General features: G+C 53.4%; 2 protein-coding genes across 5 annotated transcripts in view; both read right to left on the reverse strand.

The window, feature by feature from the left end:
- Window positions 1-4669, reverse strand: part of NUP214 (nucleoporin 214) — a 45271-nt gene extending 40602 nt beyond the window's left edge. For all 4 annotated transcript variants that reach the window (XM_072025461.1, XM_038188011.2, XM_038188010.2 and 1 more), the window contains exons 1-6: window positions 4513-4669; window positions 3179-3374; window positions 2231-2382; window positions 1635-1839; window positions 743-813; window positions 352-415 (exon numbers count right to left, since the gene is read on the reverse strand). In XM_072025461.1, the coding sequence (XP_071881562.1) occupies window positions 352-415; window positions 743-813; window positions 1635-1839; window positions 2231-2382; window positions 3179-3374; window positions 4513-4554 (730 nt within the window). In that variant the 5' untranslated portion in view covers window positions 4555-4669. The remainder of the gene's footprint in view (window positions 1-351; window positions 416-742; window positions 814-1634; window positions 1840-2230; window positions 2383-3178; window positions 3375-4512) is intronic.
- Window positions 4670-6230: 1561 nt separating this feature from the next.
- On the reverse strand, window positions 6231-18140 carry AIF1L (allograft inflammatory factor 1 like). The gene is made up of 5 exons (XM_027470841.3): window positions 17986-18140; window positions 14303-14369; window positions 11298-11339; window positions 10028-10190; window positions 6231-8546 (listed from the first exon to the last, which is right to left on the reverse strand). Exons 1-5 carry the CDS (start codon window positions 18061-18063, stop codon window positions 8459-8461), a joined length of 438 nt encoding a protein of 145 aa, XP_027326642.1. The 5' UTR covers window positions 18064-18140; the 3' UTR covers window positions 6231-8458.
- Window positions 18141-18559: the final 419 nt, after the last annotated feature.

Genomic DNA, 18559 nt, shown 5'->3' on the forward strand with positions numbered 1-18559 from the left:
AAGAGCCAAAATGAAGAAACGAAAATTGCATGAAACAGGAGAATGGATTTATATCCAGAAATCTCCATGCTGAAGGGAAGTTACTTGTGATAGTACTGTTACATCAGTGAGCAAAAATTAATTTTTAAAAATGCATATTTAAAGCATTTTAGCAATAGACAAGGATTTTGGCCCACAGTTAGTTTTTTCTATACAACCTAGAGATAAAGCTTTTTCCCCTCGAATAATTAAAAAGCATTATGTAATTATGTAACCAGGATACTATACAGCAGCTGTAACTAAAAATAACAGAGGATGAATGAGTAAAGACACTTTAAAAGAGGAAGCAAGTTTAAAAATAAGAAGCTATACCTTTAACAGGATTTTCTGGTTCATAAAAGGGAGGACAAGGGATTACTTTCTTCTCCTGTAGATTCTGTAAATAAAACAATATTAAATACAAAGACCCCAAACAAATCCAACTGCAAGTTTTGGAGAAAGTCCAGAGAACTGCTTTAGAGCAACTAACACACTGCTTACCACTCATCGCATGCCACTCTGATGTCACTACATTTAAGTAGTGGGTGCAAACATCAAACTAAACCCAGCATTGGTCTAAGACATTTTAATAACAGTGAAGTGGATGGGCATCATCACATGGCCCATGCCACCCAACCAAATTCTTTAGACAGAGATGCAAAGGAAATAAAGCCTTTTGCAAACCGGTGAGCAGACATCAGGTCTTACTGGCATCAATACTTACAGGCAGATACTGCACCACAGTGCCGTTTTGCCTCCCTACAGCCAGTTGTTTTCCCTTCGGGCTCCAACACACTAAGCAAAAAAGAGAATTTCATCAGCAGTAAGGAAATTACAGTTACAAGATCCCACAAAAGCAGGACCAGTAAGTCAAAACTGTGCATTTTTCCTTTGCAAAATCCCATAAAGCTGAACAATTAATTTGCCTTTTCAATTACAGACAGCAAGAAGAGCTGAATTTCTTAGCAAGCATACCAGTGAAGCTTCAGACAGGTTTAAACTTCCCTCACACCTGCAGCCATACAGCCTTACATTGCCCTGTGGGGGATGCTCACAGCCACTTAGGAATATAATAGCTTACATCCTAAACATATGCTTCAGTTGGCACAAGCACATATGGACAAATTAAACTGAAGAGAGAGGCCTAGAAGTTATATCAGAGCTGCAACAAAGATGCACAGATTGCGCTAAATCTGGGAGAGGGGGGCACGGTGCTAATTACTGATGTGATTACATTAGTGCAGTTTAGGTTTACACCACATCTGCTCAGGATCAAAACAGGGCAGCGTGGCAATCATCCAGTCACAGAGAAAGCAAGGATGCTCAGATCAAAACCCAACAGGTGATTACCACAGATTTATTTTTACGCTTCCCTGCAAACCACAGGCAGGCACACCTGTGGTTTCCAACTCGCTGGCTGCAGCTCCTCCAATCAACTGGGAAAGAGCAGTTACATCACACCCCATTTTTGGAGTCTTAGGGATTTTAAATCCTTCCTGTTTGCAATTTCTTTTATTCTTTAAGAAACCACCTCCCTGAGACAAACTTTCTTACGCCTACCCACCTCTATTCCCAAGTGCCCAACATTCTGCACCTCGCCCAAGGCTGCCACTCACCAGATGTAACAGCCACAGAGGACGGCAGCGTGGCGTACACTTTGACAGAGTCCGTGACCTGCAGGACGGAGATGCTGCCATCCGACAGGCAGATGGCCACCATGGTGGGGCTAGCAGGGTTCCACTTCAGGTCATTGACCACCGCTGCGCTTCCCGAGTCCTTGGCCAGTTTGTGATAAGCAAAGGGACGTTTCTGCTGTTTCGCCTTTTACAAAAGACGAATATTTGAGACAGTCAGACAGAGCATGAAAATAAGTTCTCACAAAGTCACAGTCCAAAGCAGTTCTGGTTCCCCAATAAATTAACAACTGATGGAAATAAGTTGGGTAACAGTTTTTAAGCTAAAAAGGGTACATTTACATTAGACAGTAGGAAGAAGTTGTTTACTCTGAGGGTGGTGAGGCATTGGACCAGACTGCCCAGAGAAGCTGTGGATGCCCCATCCCGGGAAGAGTTCAAAGCATGTTTTGAGTTTTTCATTAAACTCCTTTACAAGACAGAGAGGCAGAAAATCCCACCCGAGGCATGACACTTCTTGTGTTCTAATCTGGGTCAAAGAAGAAAAAAAAAGAAAAACAACTTTGCATGTACTTTACCTGATTAAAGAATGTGCGGACATCAAAAAAGCCGATGAAGGAACCGATGTCACTGGACATCATACAGACCGACAGCGTGAGGTTATCGCAGCTTAGAGCCAAGTGCTGCACAGGGAACTTCAGGGGAACTACGGTACTCTGGACATTCTCCACTTGAAACACAAAAGGCAAGTAAGATAGGATGAAGTGTACAAATTTAAAGAGCAAAAACTTTTAAAACAACACAGAAAGGACAAGTTTATGCAAAAGTCACTTAACAGACAGTCCTACAAACAGCAGCTGTCAGAGCTGATGCAGCAAATGCACTGAGTGAAGGCAAACCCCTTCATCTCTATCTATACAATCTCCAGAGTCTCTCAAATTTCTCAGAAAAGAAAATGTCCCTTTCCTTCCTCAGTAATCTGCAAGAACAACTAAGCAGACGTATTTTAGGTTTTCCTTGCAGTGCATATGGGAACTTTGGGTAGCACAGTTACTAAGGACAAGATGAGAATGAAAACCAAGTGGTTTTCATTGCCAGCAAATTTTTATGCCACCAAATGCACTTTGGTTTTGAGGTGGCAGAACAGTCACTGCTTCCTCTCTCGCAGGACAGTCCAAACAGAGAAACTGGTGTGAGAACTGTGTCCCCCTCTCCACTCGCTTACATCCCTGACGCACACACATGCCCACGGCTCAGAGACTGGCTACCACAAGAGCAGGTACCCAAATGTGACTGGAACCTGAAAAGGCACAACCAGCGTCCTGGTGGCTTGATCCCACTGATTCTACTTCATTTCAGTTAGAGGCACAGCAAATACTGGCCCTGCCTTCTTATACAAGAAAACACAGGAATTTCAAATGCGCCAAAGACCACAACGAGGACTGTGTCAGAAGCCAAGAGCTCCATAGCATGAAACCCACACAAAGCTGTCTCTGCAGCGACCACGAGCCACAAACGCGCCTCACCGATTTTATTGGGATCTTCTCCCAGCTGATTCTGCATGAGAAGATTCCTGGTCTGGAAGATCTGCAGGCTGGTTCCCCCACCAGCAAAGACCAGCCCGTACTTGTTGGACACGGCGAGGAGGCTGGAGCGCTCTTTGGGGAGATCGTCAGGAGCGTCGAAGATGCGGACCTTCTTCAGTGCTCTGAACTGAAAATCCTGTTGTGGGAGAGAGCAGACATAGCTGTACGCGTGCAGACGAAGAGGAAGACTTCACTTCGGTTTCTCTAAGACAATAAGCTGAAAGTCTCTCCACAAGAGCTGCAGAACACCCACATCCATGCTACCACTGGCCAACCTATCACCTTTTCTGTCTTCCCTAAGTAATACAGAGATCACACAGCAGTTTTGCCTGGTGTGTCTCTCTTCTACCCAACAGCCTGTTTTCATAAAACTTGTAGGAGCTGAACTTGAGGCATCTAACTCCTCTCAGAAATATGCCTGAAACTAGACAATTGTCACAGAAGAGGAAAAAAGGAAAGAAAAGGGAACATAGCAAAGATAAAATGTGATAGAATAAAACCTGTTCCCTTAAAGCTACAAAGCGCACAAGGTGTAGTTAGAGCACTCTATCTAACACCACTAATTCAAATCAAGCCTCAGGTTTTTGGTTCATTTTGCCAAAAATGGAGTAAAAAAAAAAAAAAAAGCATGGAGTAAATGCATTTCTGCAACCTAGGAGGACTGCAGGAGCTCAGAACCCTCTGCAAAACGAGCAGCCCAGGTGCCTGAGCAGGAAGCAGCTGCACAAATCCACACAGGCTCGAGCAGCCTGCACAAACAGCCCCGTCCTGCTCACACAGCCTGGGACACACACGGGCAGGCTGGGCTGGCAGCAATGCTCGGCTTCGTGCTGCCCAAAGGCAGAAAACCACACACACAGCCAGCACTGTTCCCAAAAGCAGATTCCCCACAGAAGGCCCGCCCAGGAGACCTCAGAACCCCCCAGGAGACCTCAGAACCCCCTCCCTGCTCCCCAACAGCCTCCCCCTGCAGCTCAGAAGAAACCCAGCAGAGCCCCCAGCCCCTCCTGCCCCCAGGCTCCCCCAAACCCACTTTCCACCACACCCCAAGCCAGCCTCTCCCCCCAGCCCTCCACAAACACCCCCAAACCCCTGAGGATCCCCCCCAAAAGCCCCCCCCAGCCCCTCCCCCACCCCCGGTGCCCCCCCCCAGCCTAGGCCGAACCCCCCCAAGCCCCCCATAACCGCTCCCCCCCGGCAGCCTGCCACCCCCTGCGTGCCCAGGGCCGCCCCCCCACTCTCCACAGGCTGCTGGCTGCCGGCCCTCGCCCTGCCTTCATCTCCCGCTCGGGGATCACGTTCATGTCGTCCCCCATGGCTCCAGCCCGGCCCCCGCCGCCTCAGCGCCGCCGCCGGGGAAGCTCCGCTCGCTTCCGCTTCCGGCGGGGCCGCTCTAGCCGCGCTACTCTATGATCCGGGGGAGGAGTCCTCCAAGGGAGGGGGGGCGGAGGGGAAAATAAGGGGCGGCTGCTGGGGGTGGGGGGGGATGCCGAGGCTGTGGTTAATCAAAGTTAATAAATTTGTGCTGTTTGGGTGTTCCTGAGTCGGGTCTGTGCTGATTATGGGCGGGGGGCTGCTGCAGGGCACACCCCAAAGCCATGAGGGGACCCCAATGAGGGGACCCCAACGAGGGGACCCCATGGCGCTGAGGGGACCCCACAGCCCTCAGGGACCCACCGGGGCCAGGCGTTGGCACAGATCTGGCTGCCAACGAAGCCGGAGCCTTCCCTCCCAGCCCATCAACCTCCACGGGGCTGTGGTGCTGCTTTTATGGGTCCAACAGCACTGGAGCCCCAAGGAAACCCCAGTCCCTTCATGGGGGTAAATGTGGTCTGGTGCTTGAGGCTGGTCCTTGTGCACCACCAGGCACACGCTGAGGTGGAAACGATGAAGCACTGTGAAGGGAAGGCACCCTTATGGTGCTTTGAGGCCCCAGGAAAGTAGCTCTTGGTCAGAGCAAGGCCCAGCTGTCCTTCATGAAGTTATCTGGGTTGGAAGGGACCTCCAAGGTCACCCAGCCCAACCTCTGACCTAACACTAACAAGTCCTTTGTTAAACCATATCACTGAGCTCTACATCTAAACATCTTGTAAAGACCTCCAGGGATGGTGACTCACCAACTCCCCTGCGCAGCCCATTCCAATGCCTAACCCTTTCAGTAAAGAAGTTTTTCCTAATATCCACGTGTCTTTCCTCGCTTCCTCCCAGCTGAAGCTCACAGGGTCACCTCCCACCCAGGGAGCACATCACCCCAACGCTTAGCCCTGTGGTGACACAGACACAGCACAAAAGGCTGTTCCCAGCTCCAGGAGCTTGCACTGCATTTTATCTAAGATCAGAAAGACATGGACTTCCACAGAGGTAACAGTAGTGATACGTGCAGGTAGTGACCTGAAGCGTGGCAAACCACATCTAAATTCCCACATGATCCTTTTCTTCTTCCCCTCTAACACAACAGCAGCTTTCACACACAGCACAGAAATGCAGGTGCATTCCTAGAGGCTAACGGGCAGCGGAAAGCAGACAGGGCTGTGATCTCAGGGCAGTTCTGTCCTTTTGAAGAACACGTGGATAAAGCATACCCACTCATTCCCCCAGGAAGCCCGGTTTCCATTTTGATAACTCACGTCTGATAAGAACCTCAGGCAATTGCTTCAAGAGCAGAGAGCATGAAAAAAAGTAATCTTACATGAGAAGCATTGCAAGTGTCTGCTCCTGATAAACAAGTCATTCCTTAAAACAAGCACTCCCACCTGTTTTCTTTAGAGAAAATCAGAGGCTGGCTTTCAGGAGGTGGCCTCTGCATTTTGTAACACAAACCCAAAGGCATTCGGTCAGTTATTACACAGATAAAGATCAGATCAAGGCAGTGCAAACCAAGATCTATTTAAGGGTTTATATTAACCAACTTGGAAAACAGCTCAACTAATCTGCAGCCAATCATTTGGACCAAGCCTCCGAAAAGCTAAACTAAACACACTGACACACAGTATAGCTTCAAAAGATTTATTTTCAGTCTTCAAAGTAGACTGGTGCTGCTCTTACAATTTTTCTCTCTCCATTGCAGTTTTGGTTTTCATGCAAACAGTAGTGAGAATGTTTTTTTTAAATAAAAGTGCAGCCTTTGGCAGGAACAATAAGCCTAGTAGAGTTAATCATCTGTATTTTCCTTTAAAATTTATTAAACTGTGATTTTAAAAAGTTAAAAGCTGCCAAGAACATTTAAGAAAAAAAATGGGGAAGGGCAAAGAGCAAACATCTGGATTCCAGAAGTTGTGTATAGAGCAAGAATCACTGCAATAACCAGAGCGTGGATAGCACAGTCCCAGCTACACCTGGTCCCAGCTCTTACTCTGCATTTACAGCCACTCTTTGCAAGCTTGAGGGCTTACATAGCAGGAAAATGTGCCCAATAGTCCCACGGGACCAAGCTGAAACACATGCAGAGAAGTCTGCAAAATCAGAAAGAGCAGCTGCATGAAGAAAGATCCTCATCCTTAGCTGGTCTGGAAAAATCTTGCAGGGCTCAGAGTTTGGTCACCCAGCTTCCTTTCACTTGAAGCTTCTGTTTCCCCCTAAGCCTTCCTGAGGGGCTGCAAAGGCGTAACAGCAGGCTTGTTTCTACACCTGACGGACAAGACAACTACCTGTTCAGAGATTATGCTCCTGGTCAGAGACTTAAGCGGAGATTTATTAGGAAGACAACCATAGATTAGCTCTAATCATCCTCATGTGCTGGTGTTGGGCTCCCCTCCCCAGAATAGGGTTGCAGTTTGCCCCTTTTCAGATCAGGGATGTGACTTACCTTGCTGTTTGCCTCTCTTGCTATGGTTGATCAACAAGTCTCAGAGGCCAAGGAAAAAGCAGAGCAAACCAGAAAGGGGCAGGGGGAAAGATCTAAGGCTAAACGGGTCAGTGGCTTTCCCTCAGCTGAAAGAGAGCCTTGGCAGAACTCATTTCTTTAGCTTCCAAGTACCTCGGTTTTCACATGGGTTTATCCACCAGGATTGCCAGACTCCTCCAGTCTGTCAGCCTTTGGTTTATAGCATCCTGTAGAGGGTTCTTGTCTTTGCCTTGCAGCCAGCAGTCAAACAGCTCCTACCTGAAGACAACTCCTGCCCACTGCTAATCTAATTTCTGGTAGAAGCCAGCAGGATATTGGCTGCAGGGTTATCTGCAGAGCGCGTTCCTGCTGACAGCTTAGGTTTGACCCTGTCCTAAGGCAAACTACAGTGGAAGGGCCTGATAATCGGGCCTCCAGAACAGAAGGGCACCTTGGTCCTAGTCTAAGCACCTGTGATATGCATTTGGTTCAAGGTGAAGCCCAAACAAAAGTCCTCACGGAATTTAGCAGCTAAAGAAATGTTCCCTTACAACATCCTAGCCTCAGCAGCAGACAAGGGTCTTCCAGAAGTAGAGGACCCAGGCACATCAAGGACATCACATGCTGGTTGTGCAGAACTTACTCCCAGGGCTGATGGGGACACTGAGATCTGGGACAAGGATCTGAGTATGGGGACACAGGAAAACAATTTTTTTGTTGTTGTTTTAAACAGCTCTCTTGGCACAGCCCCAAGATCTGACTGCAGGATGAACCCAGGGAGCACACAGAAGCCTTTCTGTGCAGTGAGCCGTGCCCACTTCCAAGCTTAAAGCCCCTGCCAGCAGATCTCTGGTGTCAGTGCACCTCCCCACCTTCACCCTGCACACACCTAGGCCACAGAGGTGGGAGCTTGACCTAGGCTTGATCAAGCCAGGAGGGAAGAACTAAACCAAAGTTGGGAAGCACACGACAGAGCAAAAAAGGCACTTAGTTCTTTGCACCAACAAAGCTGCTGTAGGGGCTCCAGCAGGGAAGCACTCTGTGTCTGGCAGAAAGGCCCTTCAGGAACCTGTTGTGACAAGCACAGCTCTAATCTGTAAGCTGGGGGGAAAGCAGCTCCTTTTCATGTGAGAAATGCAGGAAGGGCAGAGGAAAGAGTAAGATCAGATTTTTTTTTTTTTTGTCTCACAGTACACTTGGTGCTACAGCTTCTAACAAATCGTTAGCTAAGAGATGCAGCAGAAAGATCCAAGCTGGGGACTCCAGCTTCCCTTGCTGTTCCTCTAAGGCAGGTTAGTTGAAAACTAGGACTGTCCACAGTAAAGAGTACCAAAGCACAGGTAACCTCTGTTACAGGCCAGCAAAGCAAACAGTGCCAATTTTCCAGCCTGCTCTCTTCAAGGGAGGCTGGCTATGTCTCTCTCGGGAGGTGGACCAGAAGGTTTTGGGTTGCTTTCATTGGCTTTTCCTTCAAACATCATAACCCTGCAAAACACAACAGATAATACAGGTTAAAAAAAAAAAAAAAAAAAGCAGGTGCATCTTCACTCATCACAGGGGGGTGGGATTATCTTATTTGCTGAAAAATAGCATCTGCCTTCTATACAATGGGCATCTGATAATTAACAGAGGACAGAAAGCCAACAGAGGGCAGTGCTGCCAGCTCAGCAGGCAGCTTTGCCTTTCCAGCAGCTTCCAGGAGTGCGTTCCCAGAGCCTCTGCCCGTTTCCCTCTCAGAGCCCAGAGGATTAGCACATTTTATTTAGACAGCCACTTCCGAAATCCCTTGGGCACACACTGCATGCCAAGTGCTCCTGATGCGTCAAAACAAACACCAGCCCTGGCCCACCTTGTGTATAACCATACAGCACAACACTCGGAAGCCAAATCAAGCAAGCAACAGCAATTACAGCCAGGAGAGAGGGCAGAGACGAGGAGCAAGGCAGCAGCTAGAAGAATCCCAAGCATTTTGCAACCACCAGCGCTGTCTTCCTCCCTGAGGACTGCAGCTACGCTGGGAATGCCAGCTGCCACGCCGGATCAAAGGACTGCGCTGCTCTCGGGACGAGTTTTACATTTCTGCTCCTGCTCCAAACAGAGTCCAAGAGACAAAGGGGCATCTGTTTGTCAGCAAAAGAAGGGACCCATCTGTGAAAGCTACTGCAGCTGGGAGGAAGGATGGATGATAAGGGACAGGCTGCAGGCTCAGCCTGCTTCAATGGAGAGAGCGGCAAGGGTGTCAGAAGTGCGTGCGCTTGGAAGTGGAGCATCCCAACATGCAGACAGAGCACTCAGTGGGGAAAAGGAGAGACCACCAGCAAGCACGTACCAGCTCGGAGGGAACAAGCTCCAGTATCCTTCCTCCCAACCTGGGAGAAAGCTGGCTGCCTTTCTAAAGCTGCCTTCAGAAAGGGGCAAGCGGGATGGAGAGGAGCAGCTCCTATTCACGGCGGTAACAAACAAAAGCAGGGCCAGCCCCTGTGGCTGTGAAAGGAAAAGCCAGGCTTCAATGGGGCAGAGATGGAGCCAAGAGAACCCACCCCGCTAGCAGCAGGAGCCAAGCAAGTGTTGGGAAGCCATTTGGTACAGCAGGACTCTCGGAGCCCTGTCAGGAGGGCAGAGGCAGCCGTGAGAGGCGAGTGCTGGCAGCCAGGAACACAAAACCCTTCCCAGCACACGCCAGCTGTTTGAGGCACATCTCCTCTCCACATACTGCCCAGCTCTCCAAAACGGGGCAGGAGGGAGCATCCTGTGGGCAACAGGAACCAGCACGGCTGGGGTTTGCAGGATCACCGTTCCCTGCTCAAGTCCTGCCTCCCGTGGCGTGAGGGTCCTCCTGTCACCTCCAGGCCCAGGGGACACGCACAGCTCCACCTCCACCAGGCAGGGCAGCTGCTGCCCTTCCAGCTCCCCCAGCACGCTGCTCGCTTCCAGCCTCTCCCCCGTCCCCTCCCAAGGGCACTCACAGCTTCAGTACAGCTGAGCGCTTGCCAAGCATCACGTTGACGAAGTCCTGGTAGGAAATGGTCTCGCTAACCCCGCCGGTCACCTCAGAGATCATCTTCTTCAGCTCCAGGTGGGTCTTCGGAGCCCCCATCTTCTCCATCATCCTTTTGACAGACATCAGATCTGCAAGAGCAAGGCGTTGGTGCTGTGGCAAGGGGACCACACTGAGCCCAGACCAACCCTGGGGGCACAGGCTGGAGTTCCCAACTCAGACCCTCGCTTTTGGACCCTCCCAAAACTGATGGCACGAAGCTGCCAGCTGAAAGCAGAGAGAAGCCCCCAGCAGAGCCCACTGCCGTACTGGCAGTGAGGAGCATCGCTTCCTATTTGTGCAGCTCGAGAATAAAAGCACCATGCGCTGCAGAGAAGGGACAACTCCCAAAGTGATCCAAAGGCACACAGGGACACTGCTGCTGAGCTCAGAACGGTGCCAAGAATCACAAGGACGAGGAGGGGGGAGGAAAACAACACCGGGGTTAAAGCTGGAGACAAACAGGCTCTGGGAGCAGGCACCCCTGCCCATCGCCACAGGCCATTTCCTTCCATTGCTCGCACTGTGCCGCCAGGACCTGCGGCCCCTTCCCTCCCGGAAAGGCTTTGCAGCCCGGAGCCAGGCTCCTCCAGCTCCCCACAGGTTCAATTTCAGCTCAAGGACTGGTGGAGGAGGGGAATGAGGCAGGAGCCTCCTGCAAGGGCACAGCATGCAAGCGCCTGCACTTAGGCGTCTGCTCCAGGCCTGGAGAAACCTGTATTTTTACCTAACTGGTGCTTTCCAGCCCCAAAGCAGGGCCATTCTGCTGGGCCCGACTCACACCCAGTTCCCATTTTCCCCTCTGCTCCCTTCCCCCCACAGGGAAGAGATTCCCTGCACTGGAATTGCTCGTGGCTTTACACAGCTTCTGCCTCAAGCCAGGCAGAACTCAGGGAACTCCAAGCCTGCATTTCCTCTGGAAATGCTGACGATTGGAACAGAAAGAAGCAGAGAGTCAGGAGGAAAACAGGACCAAGAAGAGCTCAGATCCTGAAGCAGGTGAGGAGAGACTGAGAAAGTGGAGGGGCAGGGGCTGGAGAGCCAGGAAGCCCCTGGCTGGGTTTCAGGAGCCCAGCAAGGCCAGACCCAGGAGCAGCCCATGTATTTTTCCTCCTCAGCAATGCAGAGGGGAGCAGCAGACACCATCCCAGCAGGCAGTCACTCCTGCAGCCCAGTAACAGCGTCCCTGCGTCACTCACCGATCTCGCCTTGGTTGTTCAGGTCAAACTCCATGTACTTCTCTGGAACAGACACAGAAACAAGTTAGCAGGTCAGAGCTGCTCCAGCAGGGAGACAGAGCAGGGGGCACGCAGGGCTTTGGAGCTCTGCCTGAGCGGAGCAGGGAAACAGAAGGTTTGGGGATATGACTGATACACTGCAGAACGCAAACAGCTCAGGGGGAGACAGTCTCAAGACCTGGTTTTAACACCCCTGTCTCAAGTCCAGGGCTCCACAGTTAAGTGCTCTTTAATTGTGGCCGCTTTTCAATTGAGCTGAAAGAAAACACTGGCATGAGAACAAGTTATCAGCTAGCCATGAGAAGCGTTAAAAGGCTTCCAGCCAGAAAAACAAAGCTCTGGAACAGCCTCCCAGAAGGAGTAGCAAGAAAAGCAAAACCCTGAGCACTCCCAAGACAAAAGCTTGATCGGATTAGGAGGGGGATTAGGTGACGTGGTTGCCTGCAATAGTGAGGGACAAACCCCGCAGCCCTCCCAGCGCCGTGCTGTGCTCCCAGAGCAACACCTGCCAGCGGGGATGCTCGAGGACCACGTCGAGAGGGTGAGGCCAAGAACACGCCAGGGAGCAGTGACACTGGAGCAGGCTGTTTGCCCTTCCAAACCAGGCGGCTCCAGCATCCTCAGAGAAAGGCAGAAGCTGCTCAGACAGCCTGGATAGCATTGCAGGATGGAAAGCTGGCGTGCCGTAACAGCCAGAGCACTGCTCTGAGCCAGGAAATCAGGATTTTAGTCCTGGGCAGCTTCTGATCTTTCAGAGGCACACCTGTGCTTCCTACCCCCCCGGCTAGCTGTTCCCCATTTAGCACATAAGCTCTTCAGGCAAGGATTTGTCTTACAGACCATGCGGCTCCTTGTGCCACAGGGGGGCCCCCACCTTAACCTCAATTCTGCTAAATGGAGAGAGCAAGATGCCTGCTGCCACCAGCCATCCGTACACAGCTGGAGAAATCTCCACTTGCCCTGCAGTTAGCACTCAATCCCCAGCAGAGCCTCCGAGGGCTCAAATTAAGTGAGAGCTCCCAGGCTGCAACTTCCCCCAAAGGGAAAGAGCCCTTTGCTCCGGGAACACCAGCAAGCAGACGAGCGTGCACTGAGAAGTGGCAGGCTAATTTCAGGAGCCGAAGGGAAGAAGGGATATTTCACACATCAGAGCGCGCCCCAGGACTCGTGCTTCTGAAGGAAGGAGCTGGGTAAGCTGAAGTGAAGGGCAGCCACGGACAGGAGGCAGAGGCATGAATTTACCTGGGTCTCAGCTGTGGATTGCTGTCAGGAGCTCAACACCACAGCTCTACAGGAGTACCAGGCACAAGCCAAAGCTGTGCTTGCTCCAGGCAGCAACAAGGATCCCCCTTGAGCATTAAGCAACCATCCCTAGATGAAATCGGGGCTGTCACGCATCTGTTTAGGGGCTGAAGTGATGCTGGATGCCCGCCAGGCTCTGCCCCACTGCAATGACCTTGTGCAAATGAACTTCCACCTCCCCAGGCAGGGGTCGGGATCCCCAGCGTGCGCCCAGGGACACACACCCTGCTCCGCAGCGCCTGTGCCCTGCACGTGTTTTCCTTTCTCCTCAGCTGACGCTGAGCCAGGAGCGTGGAGAACAGAGGCAGCTTTACATCACCGTGCGCTCAGCCTCGGCTCACACACCCGTGCTTCCCTCCCACCCCAGCTGCAGGGATCTGGGGGGGCAAAGCCATGCCTCATCCCTCCCCTCACGACTGCATTGACACAAGCACGGAGCGTGCAGGGGCTCCCAGGGCTCTCTGTGGGGAGGGTGGCGGAGAAGAAACACTCCCCCCATCACCACACAATGAGCCGATTGTCGGAGGAGCCGGAGGAGGCGTTGGGAGAGTGGGACAGGCCACGGAGGCAAGCTCCCGAGGCAGCAGGAGGAGATGCCAGGGGCTCTTATTACAGGGAACTCTGCGCCTTGCGACCCTACGGCTGCAGTGTTTGAGGAGCCCCGGTTGGGATGGGAAAATAACGCAGGGCTGCAGCCAGAAGTCAAAGCCACACAAGAAGTCAACAGAAAGAAGGATGGGGGAGCACAGGAGGCTCCTAGCAGGGTAAAGGAGCGCTAAGCCCCAGCCAGCTTCCTCCATGCTGCACTGCGAAGCCAAAATTCACAGGGCAATAGCAGGCAATGCCTGAAATGGAAGCGGGGTCAGGCTTTATTTGGCTAGAGCCAGGCTGAGGACAAACCTTGAGGGCACCGTGACGCAGGAGGCATGCTTCCTCAGAGGCCGTGGGGGAAGTGACTGCCTTCAGCCACTGCTCGGAAAGAAACTGGCTGCACCCGGAGCAGCCCTGCTGAATCCTGGCCTTTAACTACTCAGGGACAAGCTCTGAACACCGAAACCAAGCTTTTGAGCTGTTTCTGTCCCTCTGCCACCACGTGGCCCAAATTTATGCCCCAGTCTGGAGCCAGACCTGGTTGGGACAGGACTACACAGGTCAGTGCTGCTGGCTCCGGTACTGAGGGGTTTGGGAAGGACCAGGGCAGGCTGCAGAAAATTCTGGAGAGAAAAAGGGCCTCAGCTCCTTCAGGAAGGATTTGAGACCTCTGCTCTGTGGGCAGAGGTCCTCCTACTCACTGGAAAAAAGTCCAGCTACTGCATTGTGCATTATACCAGCCAGCTTGTCTAGGTACTGAGACAGAAACTTCCCTCCTTCGCTGCTCCCGGGGGGGGCTCTGCCCACGCAGCAGGTTTTGCAGCAATAGCAGCCTCCAGGCAGGATGTCTGCATGCTGATGTCCCTGCCCTGCAAGAGGGGGAAGCGCAAAGGCTCAGGTGGGAAAACCACCCCTGGGGAGTTTCATCAAGTTCCACAAGCAAGGGAAAGGTTTCTGTCTCGGCTCCGTCCCGTATGACTTACTCAGCAGAAAACTTCAGGCTGGTAAGAAGTTAAGTGCTGAGGGAAATAACGTGTCCAGAGCGACCAGGCTGCCTGACCACCAGCTCTCACCTTTGAACACCGCCAGCTTCTCCTCCAGGTCTTCTTCATCACTGAACTTCGGGTCACAGAGGAATTCCTAAAACAGTAAAAGTATTCCCGAGGTTAAAGAAAGGAAACAGCGTTACCCAGACCACCTACCCAAATCCCAGAGGGCCATATCTACTCCTCAGTGCCAGGAGACTTCCAATGGGTCAAACCCCACCAGGCCTCAATAACTGCATGACACCCCCCGGCACCCCTCCTTGCTCACCCGAGGTTTCAGCCCCCCAACCTCTGCTCAAGCATGCCCAGCACAAGGGCCAGGCACCCAAACCCACCAAGGACTCCTATTCCTTGCAAAAAGCACTCATTTCAGAGACTTTAAACTCTCAGGTGAACTCAGGGCTGGCAAATAGAGCAGGCAAAGTTTGTAGGATGTCATACAGCCAGGAGAGGACAGGTATTTTGTATTTTGAGGGAAGGGGCAGGGCTCCCCCTTTCTCAGACTATCTGTCCATTCCTCCCATCGCTCTGCTCAGGCTGGGGAGGAAATCCCAGGTCAGTTTTGGTCACTTGTTCCTAACTCCACCTCAAAACCCATCAGGTACCCATGAGAACGGAGCTTGCAGGGTCAGCCTCGCCACTGTACCCTGCCAGCAGCACCCTTGCAGCCAGCAGCAGCAGGTCTGGGTCCTGCCCCTGCCCTCCCACACCTCCCAGCCCCGCGCAGTGCAACGCCTCGGTCTGTGCTCAGCAACAACACCGCATTCTTCAGCGCAGAAATCATTAACATCTGCACAGCTCAGGCACTGCTTGTCCGGCACAAAACCCCTCCGGGGGCTGCGGTGGAGAGGGCTGAGGCTGCTTCCTGCTCAGTGCCTTTGTTTCTCACCAGCTATTTGTGCTCACAAAGGCAGGATGGGGTCCCCAGGAGATGAGGATCTCCGGCACTGGTAGTACTGGGGCAGCACCACTTACTGGTAATGAGACCACCCGCAGCCCACCCTTCACCAAATCCTTTCTGTGCAGCCAAGCCAAGGTAGGAAGCCCACCTGGACACAAGTGTCAGCCCCTCCTGACGGGCCACCAGAGACCCCCCCCAAGTAAACTGGCATGACACAGGCTTCCCTTGTCACCACGGGCACCAACTCAAGCTGAGAGCCGTGGGGAGAAGCAATGTTCCCAGTTCCTTCTTTCACTCTCCTTGGTGAACTCGCTTTCCTTTATCTCAGCTCTTTCTACCCAGGGGTATCAAGTGCCAGCCCTGCACAAAGGCACAATTGGGCTTTGAGGCCGGGGCTCAGCCAGCCGCAGAAGTCACCGGAGAGCAGAGTCGCGTTACCTACCGCCACTGCAAAGGGAACTTGCCAAATCCCACTGAGCACCAGAACTGAGCCAGAACATCACCAGGTCGTGGCCTCATTCTCACCCCACAAAAACAGCAGAGAGCTGCAGGACAGGGGACAGGAGAGCAGAAGGGAAGGCTGCACCCATGCGGGATGGCTGGGGACACGTGCCCGGGGTCTGGCAGCACGGTGCAGAGCAGGAGGGGTGACACCGGGCACGCACCCAGCACCCAGACCCCCTGCACCTCACCCACAGGAGCTGCAGCTGCTCCGAGCTGAAGGAAGCAGCAGGGGGATGTATTTCAAAGGCCATTCCACCCTGGCATTGTATGCGAGCTGCCCTGCGATAAGGCCAGCGCTCACAGGAACGCGCAGGAATGCGGTCCCCAGGGCCTGTGACTCAGCCACTGCCCAAGCGGCCGAAGGTCCTCCCAGAGCCCTTTCTTTGCTAATGCTCCCATTTTAAGGGGCTTGTTCTATAATAAGAACTGCTTAAAAATAAGCCCCGGCCTCTCCCCTGCTTCTTCTCTTTCTTGGAGAAAGAGACTTTTCCAGGCCAACAAATGCAGCTACGCGATTCTCAGCTACCTGTAAAACAACCTGAGCAAAGGAGACCCTTCCTCACCCCCCTAAAGGGCTCTGATGGGGGGACCAGGCTCTGGTCAGGCTGTTTAGGTGCCCGAGGGCAGCCGCCCAGCCTGCAGAGGCTGTGAAGTGGCTGAGGGATGTCCGTGCCTGCCCTGGGTGCAAGAAGCAGGCACCTGTTCTCCCGCAGGCTGAGCTCCCTGCAGCCCCGTGCGTTAGAGGGTAAAGCCAGGTTGAAACTAATCTGTGCTGGATTACGCTCACCACCTTGATGCACGAGGCAGAGCAATGTGATCGCCGCTCCCCAGGAAGGGAGGGAATGGCCAAGAGGGGTTCCCAGAGGAGAGCTTCAGGCTGGAAATGAAAATTCAATCCTGGGCTCAGCTGTCTTGGAGCAGCGTGTGTGCACTCTGGACATTTGCTGCCAAACACCCGCATCCCACAGAGCTCAGGGGGAGAAAGCGGCCAGGAAAACAGGGCTGGGAAGGAGCTGGATGTTGGGATGAGACAACGAGATGACACCCGATAGGAATGTGGGCTGTGGGATTAGTTTTCACTCTGAGTATTTTATTAGTTTGCAGTCCTGGGGCTTGTCAGGGCTTAGGAAACCCCCTCCCAGGCTCCAGGCACGCTGTCAACCTGGGTCCGTGCATCAGCTCGGTGTCGGAGGGAGGTGGGAGCTGTTTCACCCCATGGCTGCTCCCAGCAGCAGGTACAGCACACCCCTTTTCTCCCAACCCAAGGGGAAGCTGTCCCCTGTAGGGACACTTCGGGCCCATTCACCTCCCCTCTGTGGGGCCCTATCCCACCTGCTCCGAGCAGCCTGTTTGAAAAGCCCCTTTTTAGCCAAGTGCTCCCATTCTACGGCAGCACCTCCTGGTTTCTAATCACCTAATTCCCTCCCCAGTGACCTACATAGCCTCCACCTCGGCTGTCTCACCCCGCTGGGCGTGCATACCAACACTTTTTGCTGCCCTGTTAACACAAGGACAAGGAGCCCACCACCTCCTCAGGGCTCCCGTCTTGTGTGCCTCTGATTTCTCCACCTGGAGCACCACGAGGCCACCAGCTGTACCACCAAGGGCTCACCAAACCCACCAAGAAGTGACCCTAGAAGCCCCATAATTGATAGTTTTGAGGTTAAAGCCTTTTTTTCACCCCCTGAACAACTCTTAACCAGGAGGGTCACCAACAGAGCCACCTCCATGAGCCAGGCTGGACGTGCAGCGGGGGCAGGCAGCCCGGACCCCTTTGCTCTGTGCCAGGAGTCACCGATCCCCTGCCCAAGGCTGGGGGACACCCAAGAGCCCCGTGTTCCCTTGTGTGTTCACGGGTCCTGCTGTGGCTGAAGAGCAGAGCGAGTCTGGAGAGCTCCTGGCTCCTGAGAGGGGAACTTGAGGCAGTGGACACGGCAAAGAGGAGGGCGAAGCCCTTTGGGAGAACAAGGGCACCCATTCTTGCTGGGGTGCCTTCCCCAGGGGAATTCCACAGCACCCAGCCCCACAGGCACGCAGAACTGCCTGGACAGCACCGCATGGAGCTGGAGGAGCGGGCAGAGGGGACACAGACCCCCAAAATCCCCCAAGCACAGTGGACGCAGGCCCCCCAAACCCCCCATACACCTCCCTCACCCCACACCCAACACCCCCCGAGCGGGGGGGGGGGGGAACACCTACCCCTTACAGAGCGGGCACCCCACTCACTCCCCCTCGCCCCCCTTCACCTTCCTCGCCCCCCTTCACCTTCCTCACCCTCCTCTCCCTCTCCCCGACCCCTCCCCACCTTGTTGATCTCCTCCAGCCGCCCGTCCTGAGGCGCCCTCCTCAGCCCCCCGCCGCTCGGCCGGCGCGGAGCCGCCATCTCACAGAGCCGCCCCGCGCCCGCCGCCGCCTTAAGTAGGGCCGGGCCGGGCCCCCGCCCCCGCCCTTAACCCCTTCTATCCCCCCCAAGGGTCACCTCAGGCTTTTTTCCCCTTGGGGAAGCCAGCCCTGTACCCGGGGGGGGGTCTCCGTGGTGTCGGGGAGCCGACGGCTGCGGCCCCGACGGGCGGGACGTGGTCGGGGGGCTGCTCCTCAGCGGTCCTGGGGGGGCACCCGAAGCCCCTCGGGGCTCCCTGGAGGCGTCCTGCAGTGGGGTCGGGGGGTGTCAGTGCTCCCTGGGGGTGGTATTTTGTTTTAGGGGGCGTTATTCTGTTTTAAGGGGCGTTATTCTGGCCCTGGGGGTCATTACTCTGCCAAGGGGGGTCGTTATTCTGGCCCAGGAGGTGTTATTTCTACCCCAGGGGTGTTATTCCAGCCGAATAAAATAAATAAATAAATAAAATAAATAAGCTGTTGTCTGAGAAGCCCAACTGGGG

Source organism: Anas platyrhynchos, chromosome 18 (genome assembly GCF_047663525.1).
Source record: "Anas platyrhynchos isolate ZD024472 breed Pekin duck chromosome 18, IASCAAS_PekinDuck_T2T, whole genome shotgun sequence".
NCBI classification, from domain to species: Eukaryota; Metazoa; Chordata; class Aves; order Anseriformes; family Anatidae; genus Anas; species Anas platyrhynchos.

What these genes read in the sequence shown, in the direction of transcription:
- AIF1L (XM_027470841.3), bottom strand. Translation starts at nt 18,063, where the DNA reads ATGGCGGCTCCGCGCCGGCCGAGCGGCGGGGGGCTGAGGAGGGCGCCT. An exon ending in GAAGCTGGCGGTGTTCAAAG is followed by an intron (nt 11,340 to 14,302) that starts GTGAGAGCTGGT and finishes TGTCTGTTCCAG; the next exon opens with AGAAGTACATGGAGTTTGAC. An exon ending in CGCTCAGCTGTACTGAAGCT is followed by an intron (nt 8,547 to 10,027) that starts GTGAGTGCCCTT and finishes TGTGTTTTGCAG; the next exon opens with GGTTATGATGTTTGAAGGAA.